The 23,015-nt window shown below is 42.9% G+C and overlaps 1 protein-coding gene across 1 annotated transcript; it reads left to right on the top strand.

Moving 5' to 3' along the window:
* Positions 1–5,150: 5,150 nt before the first annotated feature.
* On the top strand, positions 5,151–22,847 carry LOC120022441 (histone-lysine N-methyltransferase SETDB1-B-like). Its single transcript, XM_038966340.1, has 20 exons — positions 5,151–5,509; positions 6,228–6,485; positions 10,302–10,465; positions 10,580–10,638; positions 10,752–11,247; positions 11,397–11,576; positions 11,819–12,020; positions 12,444–12,517; positions 12,849–13,039; positions 13,234–13,351; positions 13,503–13,662; positions 15,795–16,008; positions 16,444–16,796; positions 17,283–17,399; positions 17,590–17,759; positions 20,523–20,651; positions 20,873–21,151; positions 21,412–21,581; positions 22,279–22,367; positions 22,545–22,847. Exons 2-20 carry the CDS (start codon positions 6,301–6,303, stop codon positions 22,657–22,659), a joined length of 3,465 nt encoding a protein of 1,154 aa, XP_038822268.1. The 5' UTR covers positions 5,151–5,509; positions 6,228–6,300; the 3' UTR covers positions 22,660–22,847.
* The last annotated feature ends 168 nt before the right edge of the window (positions 22,848–23,015 follow it).

Raw genomic sequence — 23,015 nt, 5'->3', positions numbered from 1 at the left:
CCCTTATTTGTGATATTCCTATTGATATTTGGGGTGTCCCTGGGCACTTTCACATGGTTAATAGAATAACTATAACCGGATCCCCATGGATGTATGTCACGGACACTCTAGTCTAACTAGGTAATAACAGATCAAGAAAAATCAAAAATTTGTAAAACAACAGTTAAAATAAGAAACTAATATGGCTCAAATTGAGAAGGTTGAATAAGAGTGGGTGGAGAGCTGTGCAGAGAATGGACAGAAGATGGCAGTATTGCAGCACTCAACGGTCTCCCAGCCGACGGGGAGCCTGGTTGAATGCTGGTGACATAATTTTGTTTTTGTAGTAAATGTTTAGGATAAGGGTTTCCGTGTTCCCAGAGACAAAATATCTTAAAGGAATACACTCATATTGGAATAGGAGTTTTACTTTCTGAGTTTTATTTAGGCAAGGGACTTTGAGAAGATAAAGGGTTCTTTTGGTATGTCTGGATATGGTATGGAACACGAATGTAGGTGTAACCTTTTGATCTATTTTCTGTTTTCGTTGCATTTTCCGGTGACTTGATCACTCACGGGGAAATGTAGTGAGAATAATGAATTTGTGTCATTTGGGATACTAGTTTTGAGGTAAATTGATTATAATAAAGTTTATAACTATTGACCATAAGGTTAGCATTTGTATTGGCCATTAGAAGATAGAGATAGGTTAATTAAGGTTATGTAAGGACTTTAGAGATTGACACTATAAGACATGTTGTTATTTTTAAATCCATGATTTCAGAAAAAGTCAAAACAGTGAGACACTTAGTTAATATTGCAAAGGAACACATAGTTGTTATTGAATATTATAAAAAAAAAAGGCAGACAGAGGGGTCTACCCCGCACTGTTGAGACCTTGAAGGTTTGAGAGCAGGGTGATGAGGGTGGACCAGGAAATGAGCAAGGTAGGCTGTGAAATAAGATAGGAGAGAAAGGGTTTAACATATATAAGCAGCACAGATACATTTCAAAGTAGATAAGTCACTTGACAGAGAATTGGAAAAGAATAGATATGAATGTACGCCCAAGGGAGAATTGGATATGCGGCGAATAAAAGGGACGTTCCTATAATATGATGTACTAAGTCATTATTTAGAGTAGGTAAGGTTGATACCTGGCCAGAGCCAGGTATCAAACGGGGGAGGGTACATTGTGGTCTAGGATAGGATGGGGCCTATTGGATAATAAACTTAATAAAAAATTTCTAGCTAAAAAATAGGCATAGAAGTTAAATATATAATCAGAAAGAACAAATGAGAAACTGTTTGTTAACCAAACCTGTATGTCCAAGAGTTTATGCATTGCAGGTGAATTAAGGGAGAAGGTGAATCACTCGACCTGGGGGCATATCGCACTTGGAGGGTGAGACACACTGACACTGCCGAATGATCACAGAGTTAAGGAGAAGAACCGTTGCTAATAGAGCTCGGGGATCAACTCCTTAATGAAGAATCCCTGACCCCGACCTCTCAACACTGTGTACGTTCATAGAAGTGAAAGTGTTGTTTGATCTCTGGCTGATGATGTGTTCTCTGGGAGAGGGTGGGGCTTTACAGGACTGCTTGGGGTCCTGAGCTGTCTGTTTGGGATACGATGGGGATGATACTATCACAGTACCGCCAGAACCACCACAAGTTCCAACAGACCAGGGTTCAGCCGGCCTCCTCCACCACTTCAAGACCAAGTCCCACACCACCACCTAAGCTCTCCAATCCGGTACAGATAATAAATATAAAAGACAGCTCAGATAGTGAACATTTGGGGACTGAAACTGGTTATGAGGAAAGGGAGAATATGTGGTTGGCCTACAAAACACTTAATAGAAAGGACTGTGTCGTATGTGGGCATGCCAGACCTATTCTGGCTGCTCACCCATTTGTCCTAAGTAATGGGGAAGGTTGGATGTGCATATTGGAAAGTTCAAGCCAAATTCAACTCTGTGTAAAACTCTGAGTCTTGTGTTCCCAGAAGTCCCTCCCCAGAAGGTACCGTGGGGAGTTAAGGCATAAGGGGGATATAACAGCTATATCACTGGTACAGGTAGGGGTATAGACTATGGGAGGCTCCCTACTATTACCTGCATCACTAATGCCACTATTAACTAGAGGTGTTGCTGATGTATGGTGGATGTGTGGACCTGCCAGGCGGTTGACCCCATTTTTGAAAGGAAATTGTCATTGCACATGTGTTTTGGCCAGTCTGATACCACCATTGCCTATTATTGAGGTTATAGCTAATTAACTTCTGGGAGCTGCACATGACACAGAGGCTTGGGACCAACCCAGGAGACGGCAGAAACGTGACGCTCCTTGGTCCGAGGGTACAGATAACATGCACACCAACCTGTTGGGGGTCCCAATAGGGGTCCCCCACGAATTCCAGACATTAAACAGGAATGATGGCCTGTGGCATCTGATGCCCATCATTGGCCCAGCTATTGTTGATGCTAAAACAAAAGGTCTGGATCATTTATATCTACTATAATTAATGATGATTTGTTAAACACACCCACACAGCACTTACAGGGATGGCTGAACAATTGGATGCTACCTCTAAAACCAGTAGACACAATAGACTAACACTGGACATAAGTTTGGCCAACCAGGGAGGTGTATGTAAAAAGATTGTAGAACAGTGTTGCACGTTTGTTCCTAACAATACTAGTCCGGATGGGAGCATTTCAAAAGCTCTGAGTGGGTTGGCAAGGTTATCAGTGGAGATGAAGGGTCTTGCAGGTGTGGAGGAGAGTGGACTGTTCCCCTGGCTGGGTGGTTGTTTTGGTAAGTACACTGCAATGATGATTACTGGATTTCTGACACTAGTTGTTGTTTTTCATTTCTGTGTTGCCTGTATCATACCTTGTTTGAAGAAGTTTGTTACAGATGTGTAAGGGGCCTCTGGTATGATGCCGTTGCTTGATGCTCCAGTTGGAGAGGCTGATACGAAAACAAGCTTCCGCAGGAGAGTGGGCTGACAGAGGAGGACCCTTGGTTTGCTGTAGATGATGATGTTGAATGAATAAAAAGTGATGTTTGTCCTCCCTATTGTGAAGGTTTGAAGTTCCCGGGTGGCGACGAGCCCACCTGGTACAGGTTGTATAGAGGGATGGACCTGAGGGTTTAACATATTCTCGTTTTTTGGGTTACTGATGTGTGGTTGGCCACTCCAGATGTAGTTATTGGAGTGGTCTCCTTTTTGGTCCTTGCTCATTTACGACTCAACTTACATTGATGCTATTGGTGTCCCTAGGGGGTGCCAGATGAATATAAACTGGTGGACCAAGTGACAGCTGGGTTTGAATCTTCTGTCTGTTGGTGGTGTACAGTTAATAAAAATGTGGACAGAATTAACTATATTCATTTTAATGTCCAGAAACTGGGCAATTGGACTCAACAAGGCTTCGAGGCGGTCCATGGACAATTGGCAGCTACGTCCCTGATGGCATTTCAAAATAGAATCGCGGTTGATATGTTATTGGCTGAACGCGGGGGGGTCTGAGCAATGTTTGGTGAGCAGTGTTGTACTTTCATTCCCAATAACACAGCTACGGATGGGAGTCTGACTGTAGCATTGGAGGGACTTCGTACCCTTAATGGTAAGATGAAACAGCATTCTGGAGTGGACACTTCTATGTGGGACTCATGGATGGATGCCTTTGGTAAATATAAGACGCTGGTTTCCTCTATCCTAGTATCTATTTCCGTATTTGCAGGCATTCTTGTACTTTGTGGATGCTGTTGCATTCCATGTGCGCGGACGCTTGCTAGCCGTGTTATCACTGCCGCCATAGACCCTATTCAGGAAAGGGCCCAAATGTTCCCATTGCTTGATGATGGGGAAGCTGGACCTGTCTATCTATTTGAGGACTAAGAAACTTTTATGTCACGTCTCTTGTGAGACGTGAAGAGGGGGAATCAAAATTTGTCTTCTGACAAATTTTATCCCATAGCTTTGTCTTTTTTACTTTTATGTCACGTCTCTTGTGAGACGTGAAGAGGGGGAATAAAAAATTTGTCTTCTGACAAATTTTAACTAGTTTATTCACGTCTATAAGACGTGAAGAGGGGGATTTGTAAGAAATTGTATTAGATATTGGTAACTTGTTTTAACAACTTCTCAACATTAGCTATAGTTGACACAATATGCCCACACCCCCTCTTTCTCTTGGACATATGCTGGACTCATTAGACATATACACGACACCCACAACTCCCCTCCCCCATGACAATCACACACACACACACAACTCAAGGTTGGAGCACAAGACAAAGAACTGTGGGAAGCGCCAATGGAATGTCGACATCAGGCCCGGACAGGACAACCCACGACCCAGATAGACCAATCGGAAGGCCAGACTACCAGATCAACCTACTTTGCTTGTTGCCTATATAAAACTGTACAACTGTTTAAACTACCCTCTTCTCCGACGATTCCATAAGAATCAGACAGAAAGGGGCCGTGCACGCTTTTGCCTGATATCTTTACACTTGAATAAAACGGCCTTATTATACAAATATCCACCTCGTCCTATGTCTCCACTTGTTCTCCTGTCTCCAGTGAACGTTTTATCAACACAAGCAGGCTCTAAATCAGCCTAGGCCACCTAAATCATGTTTAATATATGTGCTTGATTTATGAGCTATGTATATGAATATATGTATATATGACACATGTAAAAAACCTTATAAAACCCCAGTGTCTGATTGACAGGAACAACAGGTGGGGCTGTTAGTCTGATCACAGTCAGAACGAATGTGTGCTTGAGCATTTAGGCCTATATTATTTAATTTTTCGTTCTTTTAATTAGTTCATTCTACTCATTTAAATCTTTTGATTATTAATATCTTAATGTTTTTATATTTTTATAAAAAGATTCGGCTCTTCTGATATTCGAGCCAGCTCTTATAGCCGACTCATCACTATTAACTAGATACATTTAACCAAATACTGTATATTACAGTACATCTTTACTCTAGCTTCACATTCTACACTCTGTCTGCAGTGCACACATCTATCCATCGTAGGAGAACACACCGGGGGTAACGTTACCACCCACTGCCCAGTTTGCAAGCGTCTTCCAAACCATCATGGCGCCATCGTAGGAGAGCACACGGGGGTAACGTTACCATCCACTACCCTGTTTGCAAGCGTCTTCCAATTAATCATGGCGGTGGGGGTAGTAATAGTTAGTTAGCCTGCACACCCTGGTGCTTTTACTTCGACCAAAGAGTATGCATGGGAAATTGGACAAAGCTAACGTTATATACGCGTTTAAATATATGCGTTTAAAACAAAAAGGTCTAAGAACTGCAGCATGTTGAAAAAAATAGGCTAAAACGGAACACTGTGACATGTGACTTGCCTTGGTTGCTAAAGCTAACGTTCACTTAGCTAGCTGACTGGCTAAAACTAACGTTAATTTAGCTAGCTGACTGGGCTAACGTCGTTCGCGGAAGTGGACAGTGAATGTTTTTGCGGGAAGCTTCAGGTGAGAAAATACATGTTTTTTGCAACACAATTTGGTTAACCGAAGAAATGTAGTTATTCAACCATAGTTAGCTAGACATGTAGCTAGCTATACTAGTTTATAGTTACCTGTAAGACATTTGGATTAACTAGCATAGTACTAGTAAATAGCTACTAACGCTAGCTAAATATCGAGTTGAGTTTAAATCTGCTAAGCTAGCTAGCGTTACTGTCGCATTAGATCCGCCAACGTCAATCTGATTAATCAGGCAAGATACGGTAGCGTTTGTATATTTAATCAGGCTGTAATACACAATTCGCGTTAATTGGTATACAAATAATAGCTTATTACACAGCCTGCTTAATCAGACTACGCTAACGTTAGCTCGCTAACGTTAGCTCATAACAATCACTTTCTTCGCCGTCGTTGCGCTGTTCAGACCTTTTCATTACAGTAAAATAGGAAATAGTTTGTTAATAGCTTACACTTAATACCTCTTTGAACTAATGAAAGGCGTTGTGGTGTTTTATCAACAACTGTGTAACAGTTCATGTGCCAAATGTGTTGATTTGTTGGGCACGCGCATATGCCATTGACGATCTGTTGTTCAGTCAAATCGCTCAATGTTTACATTACAACGCCAATTTAATATCTAAACAAATAATGAAAACATTTAACTGCAGGCCATGCTATGAGCTCTTAGAAAAGCGGAAGGAAATTGTCAATGTTTTGTCAACAGGACCAGAGCACAGACCTACTGTTGAAAACCTGAGAGCACCCATTAGAAAGAAGGTGTCACAGTCTCCCAAGTGATGGAGAGTGGGGATGATGAGATGGAGATGACCGTGGGGGAGCTTCAGGACTGGATACAGGAGGAGGTGGAGAATCAAGACTTGGTGAAACTCAGGAGGACCCAGCTGGCCCAGATGCAGAACCTAGTGCAGCGGAAGGAGAAGCAGGCCCTCTGCACCCGCACCCTTTTCAACACTGCCTGCGAGTGAGTGTTTTTCAGCCTGTTGGCTTAAGTGTTTAGCCTGGTCCCAGATCTGCTGTGGCTTGACCGTGAGAAGTGGCATTGGTAAGAGCACAAACGGATCTGGGATCAGCCTATAAGTGTTGTTTTCTTGGTCTGCAATGCTTGCATCTTATTTTTATTGCAGCTTATTGGATGTCTGTCATTCATATTCCATTAACCCAGCTCAATGTAACATTGAAAGGTTTAGGCTACTAGCTGATACTCTAGTTTTCCCTATACCCATCATGAGGTTGCTACAACCTAGCCTACGAATGACAGTTTATAACGTAGGTGCACAGGTCAGAGAGAGAGACAAATTGGAGTAATCAAGGCGACAGACAGTGACATTCAATACTGCCATGCACACTCTTTCCTACATCTAGCTGATCTAGGGTGTAATCATTAGTCCAAACAGTTGCAAACGAGAGTTTCTATTGGAAAAATTCAGGTAGGTCTAAAAAAATTATCTGCAGATTGAATACTAGGGGTGTGCCGAGTACTCGGACAAAACAAGTATTCTAACGGTGTTGTAATTATCCGTGATGGGAATAATTCATTCACTCGCATTGTCACTCGTTACGTGGCACAAGTCTCCCCTTCTCCAAACATCATGTATGAATCAGAATCCGTAGCTAGTTGTTGTTGTTTAATATACCTATTTTCTGTCTACTTTGCTGGGGCGATATGGTTGATTTTGTCTGTCTACTTGGCATTGTTTAGGAGGCCTACTTTGTCTGTCTGTATAATTATTCCGTTGCTGACGAAGTCTGTCATTATGCTGTGATCCAAGCCCATGCTTCCTTGCTATTATTTATTCTCACCCAGGCATGTTTACAGAGTGACAGATCAAAATTACAAATGTAGATATTTTATTTTGATTGTACAAATGTTGTGGCATAAGTGTCAGGAGAGAAGTTTTGCTCCTCTCGAAAGTGAAACAATATATGGGGCAAGCAAATTAGCCAAGCTTCATCTAAATCTGTGTCGAATAAATTCAGGCAGAAGTAGACAGCAGTGCATTAGGGTATTTATTAGTCTATTTCATTGCTAATTGAATAGGACTAAGTTAATAGCCTAATGTGCCGTTTCACCTGCCAGGGTCGTTTACCTTTGAACAATGTGTGTGAATGAGTGAAGGAACATAACGATGTGCTCTGAGTGATAGCGCACTTGAGGTATAGGCTTTAGCGGCATTTCAAAGCGCACTTCCAGGTTTTCCGATCACAAGTAGATCCAATTACAAGTACCAACTGTGATAAAACTGATATGAGTGTGACGATCGGCACACCTCTAATGAATACACACACAGTTCACTTTCATAGCAGCCACATACAAACGGCATCAACACTTTGCTCTGTTGAGGAAAACTCGTTACAGTAAACAGGCAGAACTTATTTATCACCAATCATAGTTTATTCAAGCACTTGCAGGGAAGATCACTCTCTGGATAAACCGGAGAGGAACTCAAAAGTTTACAGAATCACACTTTAAAATATATACATCTATACAGAGAGCTGCTTATCCCTCCAAAGGGGAGGCAAGCTTACATGAGGAATACAATTTCCCCATGTTGGGCACTCCCTTTGGGCTCCCGAGTGGCGCAGCGGTCTAAAGCACTACAGTCCCTGGTTCGAATCCAGGCTGTATCACATCCGGCTGTGATTGGAAGTCCCATAGGGTGGCGCACAATTGGCCCAGTGTCGCCCGCGTTTGGCCGGGGTAGGCCGTCATTGTAAATAAGAATTTGTTCTTAACTGACTTGCCTAGTTAAATCAAGGTTAAATATATATATTTTTAAAGGTACTTGGTTCCACTTTCTTAAAGCATTGAACAAACAAGAACAGGTTCTCACCAGTTCTCACAGTCTATGGGTCTAAGGGGAGTGATAAGATCTTTAGAGCCTCAACAGATGGAACAAGAATTCAGCCTGGCTGGGTCTTTTAGGAGCCAGTAATAAATCACTCCTTTGTGCGATGTGTGAGGAGGGTACTGGACAGTTGTGGAAAATTACCAGTGATCTAGTACTATAAAACCAAAAGCTTACCTTGACTCAGAAGAGTTTGTGTTGGATAGCCTTAGCCAGCTAGCCAACATAAATATCATTCCTCTCTGTTTGAGTAGGCTAAATTAGCTAGCTGCATTAGCTAGTAAGTGAAAGAAAATATTAAATAAATGATTTTGTTAAAACCTGTTAAACTATTGGCTAGTCAACTACTCACCACATGTTATGCACTGCAGTGCTAGCTAGCTGTAGCGTATGCTTTCAGTACAAGGTTCATTCTCTGATCCTTTGATTGGGTGGACAACATATCAGTTCGTGCTGCAAGAGCTCCAATAGGTTGGAGGACGTCCTTCGGAAGTTGTTGTCATAATTACTGTGTAAGTCTATGGAAGAACCATGAGCATTGACTTCTATTGAAGTCAATGTACTCAGAGGAGGATGGACAATAGTTTTCCTGCAGCTACCCCAGAGAGGGCTGTTAAGGCCCAATTTCCTGCATTCCAATTGGTAGTTCACAGTCTAGTCCCATCGCTGCAACTCCCGTACAGACTCGGGAGAGGCAAAGGTCGAGAGCAGTGCGTCCTTCGAAACACAACCCAGCCAAGCTGCACTGCTTCTTGACGCAATGCCCGCTAAACCCGGAAGCCAATCGCACCAATGTGTCAGAGGAAACACTGTACACCTGGTGACCGTGTCAGCGTGCATTGCGCCCACCACAGGAGTTGCTAGTGCGCGATGACACAAGAACCTCCCTGCTGGCCAAACCCTCCCCTAATCCGGACGATGCTGGGCCAATTGTGGGCCACCCCATGGGTCTCCCGGTTGTGGCCGGCTGCGACAGAGCCTGGACTCGAACCGGGATCTCTAGTGGCACACTATGATGCAGTGCCTTAGACCACTGTGCCACTCGGGAGATAAGTGTTTCAATCAGTTATTTGATGACGTGAATATATTTAGTATGGTCTAAAAAGGATACCTTTTTAATTTTTCACTTTTAATTTTTCAGAAATTCATTGAGTAGGATGATCCCCCCTTTACTCCCCTGAGGAGCCTCCACTGCAGCATATACATGTGAGACTGTTGTCTGCAGCAGTGCTATTGGACTCGTGGATTTGTTGTGCACTGATTTGACTGTTGACATTCCAAAGGCTGCGGTTCCCGATAGCTAAAGATCCGAAGCTTCTGTGCATGTGTAGGATTCTCTACTTTATGCACAGTCTCTGCTCTACTCGTTCGGCTGCCCAGAGAACAGGCTACTCTGACAATTACATTAAAAATCACAAGATCACATAATGATCGATTCTACACAGAACCGACTATAATAGCATAGTATAACGTTACTGTAAGACAAAAACAACCTCACTTCTCTCATGCGGACAACTCAACAGCACTAAGCACTAGGCAAAATATGTGCTTTGGTTGAAACAATACAGGTATGCTACAGTTTGTTAAAACCCTCTGCTTTAAAATTAGCTCACTGTACATAATAATTCTAAACAATACTGTACTTCAAAACAACACTACATAACTCAGGAAGATCTAAGTGCATATTCCCATGAAACTGATTTCAGATCAAATGGTTGGCATGCAGATGCTGCGTGGATGTTTCACCAGTAAAACTTTAAGAATTATAATTCATGATTGGGTGAGAAATGTGAAGGTAGGGTGACCATAAAAATATGTGCGTAGAGGTAAAGAAACGTGCGGCAGAACGTGGGGAAGAAGCTTCCAGGGAGGACGGGAAGAGGGCTGTTAGCTTCGGGACCGCAACCTTTGTCTTGACTGTTTCTCCACAGGTCTGTGGTGGAGTGTGAGACCGTTATGAAGGCGCTGTACAGCAAACTGGGCATGGAGTACAGAGACACAGACTCTGAAGATGAAGGAGTGGGCCAGCAAAGCGTCATTGAGATCGATGATGGGGACGCTGACAGAAACGACAACACCATGGCCACAGACGGAGGTAAGGGATTGAGGGAGATGTTGTTTCAATGGGAACACAAAGGGGATGGGATGTGATCCTCAATCCCAATACGTTATGCTTTATTGTTTAATCTCCGTTCTATCGTTTTCTCAGTTGCTGCTTCCGATTCGGCTCCTGGAGAAGTCCCAGCTACAGACAGTGACACAGAAAATGTGAGAACTTAGCCAGATAGGATGTAAATGCACACACACACACGCACGCACACACTTCTACATGTGTGGTCTCGGCCATGCTCCTGACATGCTTTTCTCTCATTCTTCCTTAGTACAATGACATGGCAGATGACATGGAGAGCATGCCATCCTCTCCAGCTGTGACCACCCCTTTTGTGACTGTAACTGTTGCCCCAAATGAAGCCTCAAACTCTAATGATACCCCAGCAACCCCCCTTGCTGAATCAGAGTCTGAACCACCAAGTCCACAAGAAGACAGCGGCGATGAGTATACTCCATCAAAATCAAAAAAGATCTCATCAAAACGTCCAGAGTCCAGCAAACGTGGACGGCCGAGAAAAGGTGAAAGGAAGAGAAGAGAATCTGTCCGAACCAAGCATCAACTTGTGTCTTACAGGGAAGACTCGCTTCCTGCCCCAACAAATCCTTCTGTGCCATCGAAACCACAAAAGCCCAGAGCAGGTGACTGCTCTGCGTCGACAAAACAGCAGAACTCAAGCAAAGGTAGCACAGCTTCCCCACCAAAATTACAGGAGGCCAGCAAAAGTGGTTCCACTGTCCCATTAAAACAACAAGAGACCAGAAAAGGTGACTTGTGCTTTGCATTTTGGACTTCAAATGTTTGACCTTGTTTTGCATTATTGGTCTTCTCTAAATTGCTTGCAACTTGATGTCAGTGCTATATCTTTAAGGAAAATCTTTAGTTCTCATGGTGGTCTTCTCGCTCTCTCTGACAGAAACGTCCACTCCATTTGTGGTGACCAGCGTGTCGCAAGCTCCGACCCATGCGCCGAACCCTGCCACTCAGCCACCTCCCGGCCTCACAGAGGAGGAGATCAAGACTGATATGAAGGTCCTGGCTAGGAGGAGGACCAAGACCTGGCACTCAGGCAAGATTACAGAAATCAAACCATCAGGTAAGAACACACACACCCACTGATTTATTTCTATTCTCATTGTATTCGTTTGTAATGGTGTAGGTTTGTCTATGCTTGATGTGTTTGCATTGTATGCACAGAGCTGCAAAATAATATTTTATTTTTTCAAGTCACTTTGACATATCTAGTCATATATCTATGCTTTTATATCAGTTCATGTCCTTTACAGAATTCTTTGTTTTCTCAATGCTCTCTATATCTCAACCATTGACGCTCCACAGAGAGTGGAAGCAGGTATAAGGTGGACTTTAGCGAGAAGGGGAGAAGCATGCTGTCAGGACACCACATAGCCTTTGACCACACCGCTTCACTGGAGCGGCTGTACGTGGGCGTGCGCGTGGTGGCCAAGTTCAAGGACGCCGAGCAGTCCTGGTTCTACTCTGGCATTCTGGCTGAGCTCCCCAACCGAAAGAACCGCATGAGGTATGAGAGTGTGTGTGAGTAGGGCTGTGGCGTTCATTACATTTTGTCAGCCTTTCGATTGTCGTGCAAATAACTGCCGGTCTCATAGTAATTGAGCATTAATTAACATAAACACGTTTAGCACCTCATGGCTTACACCATAACCTATAAGCCACTGATGTGGACCTTTAGAACACAAATCCATTTAATATAGCCTACACCCCTCGAACTCAACTCTGGACCTCGAAGCCAGTTCCTCTGCATTTTTTAAATTGTTCCCTTCTAATCACGGAATGTGTGCATTTATCAGGTAGAACAGCCAGCGTAGCAGCCATATGTGATAGTATTATGTGTGATTGGTTGGATGATGTTATATGTAAACATCATGCTGAATGTGATCCATCAATGTCTTAGTAAAGCTCTGTGGCGCTCCTTGTGTTTCAGGTTCCTGGTCTTTTTTGACGACGGCACACCTTCCTATGTCGGTTTGCCGGATCTCCACATTGTTTGCAGACCACGTAAGAACAGCCTCGGGCTTAAAAAAAAAATGTCTCTCTTATATTTACTCAATACTTCTTGGCTCCAATCTTGTTTGATCCTCCTACCAAATGTAGGATGTTTTATTCAGATCCAGCTGTAGTTGGGTGAATCCACCTGTGCAACAAGATATACCAAAGTCATTTGAGTTATCCATTTTTCAATTAATTGGCTTGTACGGAGCAGCAGAACTTCTACTCGGGTTGTTGTCGTGCTACAAGTTTAATCTGCAATGCAGGTGTTGGTGAGATTCTTGCAGAAAAGCACACAGACTCACACAAGCTACGCCTCCTGTCTCTCTATCGACTGCAGTGCCGGAGGTGTGGGAGGACATAGAGGATGAGGCCAACAGGGAGTTCATCAAGGAATACATCAAGGTGTATCCCAACCCGCCCATGGCCCAGTACAGACCAGGACAGCCCATCAACGTGGAGTTTGAGGGGATCCAGAGGAGGACAGAAGTAGAGCAGATTGACTGCAGCTTGTTGTGCGTCCTCTTCAAGGTGAGAAGCTACAACTGTTTAATCCGTAACCATGAATTACATTTGATAGTGATTGACTTGCAGTATATTGTTCCTGGTATTCTGGTTATGCTTACCTAACTAAAGTCTAATTATTCACTGACACACAAAATGCCAAGCCTTTTTTTCCTGTATGTCTCACTGTGCGCTAAAGTGTGTCTGTGTGGTGTTCTCAGGATGACGAACATAAGGAATGGGTGTACCGAGGCTCTTTGCGTCTGGAGCATATGGCCAACATGAAGAAACGTGTTGAGGAGGCAAAGGATAAACCAACAGTGACACGGCCCAACAGTGGTAAGTGTCTGTCTCATCTCCTTTTTACTCTGTGCCCTGTGGATAAATAATGAACACATCGACAGCCTTGTGTTTATCTGAATGAATGATCTACATCAGCCGTCTGGACAATGCGTTTATTTAGCGAGCACACTCTTTGTCCGTCACCCAGGGGGAGCAGTTTCGACTACTACTACAATCCACCAGACTAGCACGGCTGCTGCCAACAAACCTCACGTCAGCCCCTCGTCAACAGTAATACCAGCGCAGGTCACTTCCAACAATGTCAGCCAGGGCCAGCCAGCTGCTGGTAAACAGTCAGCATCCGTAGGGTGAGTAGAATTTATGTCTGTGTTTATACTGTTTCTGTACTCTTTTCAAAAGTGCGTCTTGCACGAATTTCTTGAGTATTTATTTCCTGCATACATTATTATTCAATTTTATTAGGGTGGAAGGTAGCCTAGCGGTTAGAGCAGGGGTGGGCAATTCCAGTCCTCGAGGGCCCGATTGCTGTCACAGTTTTACCCCAGCTAACACACCTGACTCCAATAATCACCTAATCATGATTTTCAGTTTAGAATGCAATTTGATTAATCAGCTGTGTTCGCTAGGGATGGAGAAAAAGTGTGCCACCAATCAGGTTCCCGAGGACTGGAGTTGCCCACCCCTGGGTTAGAGCGTTGGGCCAGTAACCCATGTGGTGGAAGAATCAGAATTAGTTGTGTAACATAGATAATTAAGATATCTTATCTGCATAATATGTTTATGTGATATACTTGTTATTAGAATGTATCCCTTCGGACTCCCTTCGTGTTGGCAGTTGCACCTCTTCCCTCAGATGGGGCTTGTCACGAGAATTTTCACTCCCAATGATGATAACTAAACAATTATTTAAGCTTTGACCAATCCCTGAGGTTTGTAAGACCCTGGGTTTAATAATAATTAGGCAAAGACTAAGCTTCTTCAAAAGGTTTGTCAGCTTTATTGAGAGAACGTTCTAAAGTCAACCAAAATTTGAACAGTCTTTTATAACCCCCTCTACGCGCACACACACACACACACACACAGTTTTATCACTTTTCTACCAGCCTTGGCAGTTTCTCGCCGTTCTCTCCTCTCCATAGATTAGAGAGGCCTTGGAAGGACCCTCCAGGTGTCAGCTTTTTCAGAGTTATCATGTGTAGTCTACCAGCCTCTGTTTTCTCAACCATACATTTCTCCCTCTTAACTTGTCCCACACATACATTATTGGAATATAGTCTTATAATTCTAATACATTTCACATAGTCTTATATGTGTCTGGGTGGAATTCTTTAGTCATTACTTTAAACATATAAATTCCCTTATCAGGCTCAGTCACCTGGGGCCCAGAGAGGGGAGAGGTCAGGCTTGTCTTTCACATGTCCCTGGTGCTATGCAGAATATCAGAAAGGGAAGAGGACAGGAGGGAACATTGTCTTCATATGTGAATGTGTCCACCTATTCTTAAACCATGTGAAGGGATGACGTGATTAATGGGGAACCAATTACTTGTCTCCACAATGTCTGTGCGCCAGTCACTCCCTCCTTTGGCATTGGGGGATGTGTGTGGTAGTGTCTGGAAACATTGTAAGTCATCTCTGATGTTGCACTTATCCTGGGTTAGCGTATGACCTAGAGGCTCACTCCCCTCAGTGAGCTTGTCCAGGAGTGGGGTCAAGAAGGGATTTTACTTGAGATGGGAGTATCTGGAGTTGACAATTGATTTATGCCATTGGATGAGTTGGTGTTTTTGTGCTATGAAGTACCAGGAACGAGATTGGAACCTAGTCTTATGGACCAAACTGAATGGTAATTTATAGCGAATGCTATCTGGCTACGGGATACTCCTTTCTCATTTAAAACGTCTCACCTTGACCCGTTCAAAACATCTGTGGTTTATGTCGACTAGGGGGTGTATCTTGACTATAAAAGACCTTTGTACTTTTGTCTCGCCGCTTTCAACGAATCATCAGAGACGGTGATTCGTCGACCAGACATCGCTATTGCAAAGCTGTCACTATTAAAGATTTAGTTGAAGTATGACTCTGACTCGTGTGAATAGTTTGTCTCTCCTCATTTGATAGTAAAGAAATGAACCACCACATCCAAAAGCTTGCTAGTTCGAATCCCCGAGCCAACTAGGTGAACAATCTGTCGATCTGCCCTTGAGCAAGGCGACCAACTCTAATTGCTCCAGTGTCGCCGTCAATAATGGCTGATCCCTGACTGTGCACTCTCCAAGGGTGTCTCAGGGGGAGTGGGATATTCAAAAATCACATTTCCATTTCACACCACAAGCTTGTACTGGTTACAGACAGGGCCAATATGTAGGGCCAATAAGTACCCCTTATTTAACCTTTGGATCCTTGTTTCAGGCTGTCAACCTTTCCTCCCTCGTTCATTCTCCCTCAAACCCATGTCATCTTCTCCCTGGTCACGTCAGGAGGCCCTTTGGCCAGGATCGTACGACCGACAAGGAGTCGTCTGTCATCACAGCTAAAGGTTCGGTCACCTTCACCCCCCACCGTTGCTGCCCCGCCTGCCTGAACTGCATCCGGTCAAAGGTCGAGGCTAAGCACCGTGGACGCAACCCGCTGCTCATCCCCCTGCTCTGCGAGTTCCGCCGCATGAAGGGCCGCCACCGGATCAATAACAAGGTGGGTGTAGGGTGAAGTTGCCCCTAGATGCTGATCATGGGTTAGTTGGGCATTTTCCCCTCTAATGGTTTAGGTTAGGATTGGGGGAGGTGAAGCTGATCCTAGGGGAAATTTCACCCATGGTCAGTAACAAGGTGAGCACCTAGCTAACTGGACTGTCTGGAACATCATACTTCATGATACAGAACTCTGCCATTACCTATAGTGATTACTCAGCTCCAGGGGTGCTAGGTCATGCCTGATGCTGTGCTCTTCTTAACTGGAGAATTTGGAGCAGAGCAATTGATACATTTCCATAGTAACAGATGAAAAATAATGTATAATTCTGTTGTCATCCAAGATTCATACCTGTAGTAATTCAAAACTCTGGTATGTTTATGCTCTTTCTTTGGGTTTTCTTACCTCCTTCCTCCTCCGGCCCTCTGTCTCTCTCAGACGTATTTCCACATATTTTACCGGTCGCCGTGTGGCCTCAGCCTGAGCAACATGACTGCTGTGCAGGACTACCTTCAACAGACACGCTGTGACTTCCTCTTCCTGGACATGTTCTGCCTGGACCCCTTTGTGTCTGTGACCACCACCCACCAGCCCCGGCCCTACAAGATCAACATCCCAGACCTGACACTGGGCAGAGAGAACCAGCCGCTGTCCTGCATCAACGAGCTCAACAGCATCCGGCCACTCTCGGTGATCTACAACAAGCAGCGTGTCGCAGCCAGTGGGGTCTCCATCAACACCAGCTCAGACTTTCTGATGGGCTGCGACTGCACCGACGGCTGCAGGGACAGGTGTGTGTCACAGGGGTTAAAGTTCTCCGTCACTGCAATGTATTTCCTTAACCTTTTTTTAAAGGACTGGACAAGCAGTGTAATAGATGTACAAAATATCCCTCTATCCCTAAAAGCATGATGGTCATTATGTTTTGTTTTACATGAAAGGGGAGGTTAACTTGGCCCCTCAGACAATCGATCTAAGATCAACTTAAGTTCCAGTCATGGTATTTGTTTGTGGTTGCTTTAACCCCTGGTGTGTCATCATGGTGCCATGTTTTTGATACTCCTTGATTTCTGTAATGCTAAGTATGTACCAAGAGGTAAAGGTAGTAGCCAATGAAGAGGTGTGTCATTTCCTACTGTGGCACATGTCAAATTACAGCTCATCTATATCCATTCACCCAATGGCGATGTCTTAATCGGATTATATTCAGGGGTATTTTGGGTATGTAGAGGTTGTTTTGACATGTATTTATGGACATGTATATTGTGTTGATGTAGGTCGGCATGCTCCTGTCACCAGCTGACCATCCAGGCCACAGCCCTGTTGCCAGCGGGCCCTGAGGACGTCAACGCTGGCTACACACACAAGAGGCTGGAGAAACGCCTCTCCACAGGGTGAGGCTGTTAATTGACAGATGGAAATGATCCATCAATCGCAATATCCATCTGACTGTTGGTCTCAGTTTTCTCCTTCCTCTCAGCTCTTTCTCTGCATTTGTTTTTTGTGACATGCTTTGAGAGCAATGTCTGAAAAGCCCTTATTATTATTATTATTTCTATATCAACCACCTCCCTCTGTCTGCAGTATATATGAGTGCAACGCACTGTGCCGTTGTGACCCACGGGTGTGCTCTAACCGGGTGGTTCAGCATGGCCTTCAGCTGCGGCTACAGCTCTTCATGACCATGGGGAAGAGCTGGGGAATCCGCTGCCTGGATGACATTGCCAAGGGCACCTTCGTCTGCACCTACACTGGTGAGTGAGCTAGGAATCTAATTTAACCCAACACAGACAGACTGCTGTTAAGTATGACTTCTGTTGATTACATACTAGAGCTGACCCCTTTAGTCGACCGGTCAATTGTTTGGTCGATAGGCTGTTTGCTCGACTACAGAAATCTCGGTCGACTGTAGCAAAAAATGCGCTTTCTCCCTCATTGGATAGCGGCCGCTGTCCACGGTTCTGAAACACTTCAGCGCGCTGTTGAATTGGTGCCTTTTCCTATACTATGTTGCTATGTGCATAATTGTCACGATAATTTTCAATCACAATGATAATAACTAACAATCAATAAACTTTGACTAATCCCCGAGGTTCGTAAGACCCTGGGTTTAATAATAATTAGGCAAAGACTCATCTTATGCAAAAGGTCCGTACAGTTTATTCACGAGAACGTTCTGAAGTCCATAATACAAGGACATCCATTTTATAACTTGCTCCCCACTTACGCACATACCTCCACACAAACAGTAGATATCCTACGCACATACATACACACGAACAATAGGTGAGTTGTATCCTTCCCCAGAGTTCTCACCACTGTTTATCACTACCCAGCCAACAGTTCCATTCCCCCGAGATTAGAGGAACCTTGAGAAGGACTCCCTGTCCTATCATAAGTTTCTCAGTTCTAGCCAAGTTGGGTCAAACACAGTTGAATTGTTCTCTGTATTTTCTTAGGCACACACATACACACACATTTCTCTCCCTAACAGGTCTCTTCTGAACCTTGTTAGACTTACGTTGAATACTTTAATTATTCATTATACATGCTACATAAACTAATAATCACTAATTAGTTACATTTCAGGGTAGGGTTCATTAATCATTACCTTTAAGCATCTAATTCCCTTATCAATAATAGCAAAGTTAACCCGCATATTGGTGTTGAGAACAATGCCGTGGAGACAGCAGCAGAATGAAGAGATGAGAAAACAGCCCTTGCCTTAATTGTCTTAAGTGAGGAGAGGAAACCGCAACTTAATTAGGTCTATAGTCAATTAGGTCTATAATCAAGAGCCTACCTGTTAAATGTGCCTGGCTTTATAAATCATCAATATATCTACAGAAATAAGGCAGATCCTGTTTTTGTTTAATAGACTACTGATTCTGTGAGCACCAAGCCTCATGCAACAACATGTCAAGTAAACAATTTCACAAATTGATAGAAAAATGTTTTTAATCTTTGTTTTGCTGTAATAAAGAGTTTACACTTTTTTTTTGTTAGCACAGCCTCTCTGGTATTATTTATAATTAATTTAGTGTTTACACCAAATTGTCCCAAAAATAATATTTATAATAATAGCGCTCCTTTTTCTTGATCTCCTTGTTGCTATTATTATTATAATAGTAATAATGTCATTAACATTAGTAGGCTTAGTATTGCAACCTTGAATAACCACCATCGAGCTGTAGGCCTAAAAGCACATCCTGTTTAGAAAACAAAAACAGTAACTGATTCGATAAATTGAACGAAGTGCTGCGCATAAGGGATATATGAATCGCCTACAAGTAGCCTATCAACTTTCACAGTCAATGATTTTGTTTATATGTTTTGTGCGTATAAATTGAATATTGCCAAATGCATCATTGAGCATATTTAATGCAACCCTTGCTGTTAGATGGCAAAGCAGCAGCATACAACTGACCTAAACGTTTGGAAATGATAAGTTAACTTTCTCATCCATAGCCTTAAAATGCATCTCAAGTGCAATTGCACTGTTTAGCTGACTCTGAATGCTTGAGGGCATTTAGGACGTACTGCAGATCACTAAAATATCCTAATGATTATGATCACACTTCATCAATTCAGATATTATGGCGACACTAAAGGAAATATGGTTTAGGAACTTGGGAACCAAGCTCGAGTTATCAGTGTGGCCTAATCACCTGGACATGTTGAAATTCTGTATCTTCACGCCGAGAATAAAAACCTCCAGGTTTCCTTCATAACTGTCAATTTATTGGAAAAAAAGAGAATTACTGGGGGCAGTTTGGGGGGAAAAAACAATCCCGTCCGAATCGTTATCTGGAATAACGGACATTCTAGTAATGCTAGTCCCGTGCGAATAGGTCTTTGGTCACGTGCATGCGATGCATACATGTGTCATCTAAAGAGAGCAAGGGTTGAGGGAATAGGTCATGTTTTTCCTAATAAAATGAGGGATTTTGGAACTTTTCAGTCAAACGTTTGTAATTATCAGACAGTGCGATAAACACTTTCATGTTCTGTGGTGGTCGCTACAGCAGGGAGGAGAGAGACCACGGGTGCTAGTCAGTCACTCAATGTCTATTTTTTTTACACAGCGCAGCAAGTCTGAGCCAGGCGGCACAATCAAATCAATTGCGGTCGGACTCCCTCTAGTAATTTGTGTGTCTTAATTATTTCATCAAACAGTTTGCCTAAAGCGTCAGACAAGCTCAGTGCATATAGTTGATTTGATTCAAACACATAGGCTGTCTATATGGAGAAAAACATGTTTATACATTTCTACCAATCAATTGGTCAAAAGAACAGACGCCTCTTGGTCGACCAAGATTTGTTTTTGTCGGGAACAGCCCTATTACATACACTATTAGTCTTATTCTGCAATATATATATATATCATTTTAGTGCTCAATACAAGCCCTCTAGTAGTGTTGCCCTCTTCTTCTCTCCTTCTACTATTGCAATGTCATTCTTCCTGTTATATTCCACACAATGCTCACAACTTTTTCCTTTGCTATCTCTCCCCTTAGGGATAATCATGAACAAGAAGAGTTTGAGCACAGAGGGCAACATGTACATGGTCAACCTGAACCACATAGAAGGAGCTGAGAGCAAGGAGGGTTACGAGAGTGAGGCCCGCTGCTCCGACAATGAGTCAGGTACAGACATGCAGAGCCTGGCCTCACCTGCAGCCATAGCATCAGATCTACCCTATCTGTGTATTATGTTTATATGAATGTGAAAAAGATACACTGGATTTGCATGTCAATTCATGAACTGTAAATGCACATACCCAGTGGGGACACCGAGATCACGGAGTGCAAAGAGAAACAACAGAACTGATCATCTCTGTAATGTTGTGGCCTCTGTTCTACATTAGGTTCAGAAGAGCCCATAGAAGAAGACAAAAGTGAACATGATGATGACTGTGATGAAGGTGGTGGTGATGAGGAAGAGGGAAACCACGACAAAGAGCCGCTACGTATGAAGAACTCGTATGATGAAGAAGAAGAACCCAGTGACTATGAGGACAATTATGAGGACAAGGATTATGATGTCAGTGAAGATGATGGCGGCTCTGATGATGACTTCAGGCACAACGTCTCCTCTATGGAGAGGAGCTACGTCACCCGCAGGCATGCTAAAATACTACAGGAGGGTAAGAGGAAACCGTATATACAGAAAAGTATACTCAGAGAAAAAACAAACATGGAGGGAAACTAAAAAGGTTACTGAGGTTCAGTAGAGGATTCATTCTTATTTGGTTTGATAAATGTTGGTTTCTCAAAATACTGTAGGAAAGTAAAGCACAGACAAAAATTGACAAACATCTTTATGAATTCTCCACTATTTTTTTGATTTTTTAAAAATGATATTTTTTTTGGTTTCCAGACTAATCAAATGACACTTCTCTCATAGACCCAGCGACGAAATCGGGCTCTGACGCCAAATCTTCTGACCAGCAGGACGGTACAGCAGAGGGAATTGACAAGGAGGCCTCAAACGCCACTAGGCATTTCTTTGATGGGGAGGAGTCATGCTACGTCATCGATGCAAAGCTAGAGGGGAATGTGGGTCGTTACCTCAATGTGAGTCATGAGGAGGAATATTCAGAGGATATCGTGTGTTGGATAGTATGCCCTGACTGTATTTTATCTATATCCATACTTCTCAGAGATCCGCCAACTATACATCTGATAAGGGAATTTATATGTTTAAAGTCTAAAGAAGACTAAAGAATTCCACCCTGAAATGTAATTATTAGACTATGTAAAATGTATTAGAATAATTAGACTAAAATCCAATAAGGTTTGGTTGAGATAAGTTAAGCGTGAGAAATGTGTGACTGAGAAAACAGAGGACAATTGAACTATACATGACCTGACCTGGTTGGAACTCTGAAAAACTTACGTCAGGAAAGAGGCCCTGTCAAGGTCCCTCTAATCTAGGGAGGAAGGAAACGGCATGGAACTGCCAGCTTGGTAGAATAGTGATAAACGAGGAATGTGCACACCGTGGGGAAAGATGCAGCCCACCTACTGTTTGTGTGCGTGTAAGTAGGTGGAGGTGGGAGTTATAAAATGATTGTCTTTGCATTTTTTACTTTAGAACGTTCTCTGAATAAAGCTTACGAACCTTTTGCAGAAGCTGAGTCTTAGCCTAATTATTATTAAACCCAGGGTCTTACAAACCTCGGATTGGTCAAAGCTTAGATAATTGTTAAGTTATCATCATTGGGATTGAAAATTCTCGTGACAACACCTTCTCCTTTTTTTCTCTCTACAGCATAGCTGCCAACCAAACCTGTTTGCGCAGAATGTTTTTGTGGACACACATGACCTTCGATTCCCCTGGGTGGCGTTCTTTGCCAGCAAGTTAGTGACCTTCTGTTATGATATCTATTGCTTGGTCTTTTGAGAGTCCAAGCCAGGATTAATATGGGGTCTGCTCATGCCTTTGGCTCTATAATAAATGCCCATGCCCATGTGGACTAAATGTGTATTATAATATGCACTTCAGTATATTCATCATATTGTCTTTTTATTTTTCAGGCGCATTAGAGCTGGTACAGAGCTGGCGTGGGATTATAAATGTGAGCTTGGTGTGAAAAGGTCGTCAAGAGTCCTTAATTGTCGCTGTGATCCAGAGTGCAGGGAAAAGTTATGAAAGCCCATACTACTACTTCCAGCTTCACCGCCTCAGTAAATGTATGAATATACTGTAATAGGTAGTCTTAACCTTTTTTCAATAAAAAAATGAACTTTTTTGTATTTTAATCATGCACTGAGTTTTTTTTGTTCATATTACAGTTCTTAAATTGTGCTTTAATAAATTAATTCAAGTATTTAAATGTTCTTTATAGCATTCCTAATTTATTCTGCAAATGTGTTCTGCCAGAATATATTAGTAAACTATATTCACAAATGTTGAAGTTATTTCTGAAGAACTTTTAAGGTATTAAACATATGTAAAGGCACCAGCTCGCACCTGAAGAAGGATCTGGCCGAAGACAGAACAGTAGC

Source organism: Salvelinus namaycush, chromosome 27 (genome assembly GCF_016432855.1).
Source record: "Salvelinus namaycush isolate Seneca chromosome 27, SaNama_1.0, whole genome shotgun sequence".
NCBI lineage: Eukaryota > Metazoa > Chordata > Actinopteri > Salmoniformes > Salmonidae > Salvelinus > Salvelinus namaycush.
The sequence above is the reverse complement of the archived record's forward strand: the minus strand, read 5'-3'. Positions and strand labels throughout refer to the sequence as shown.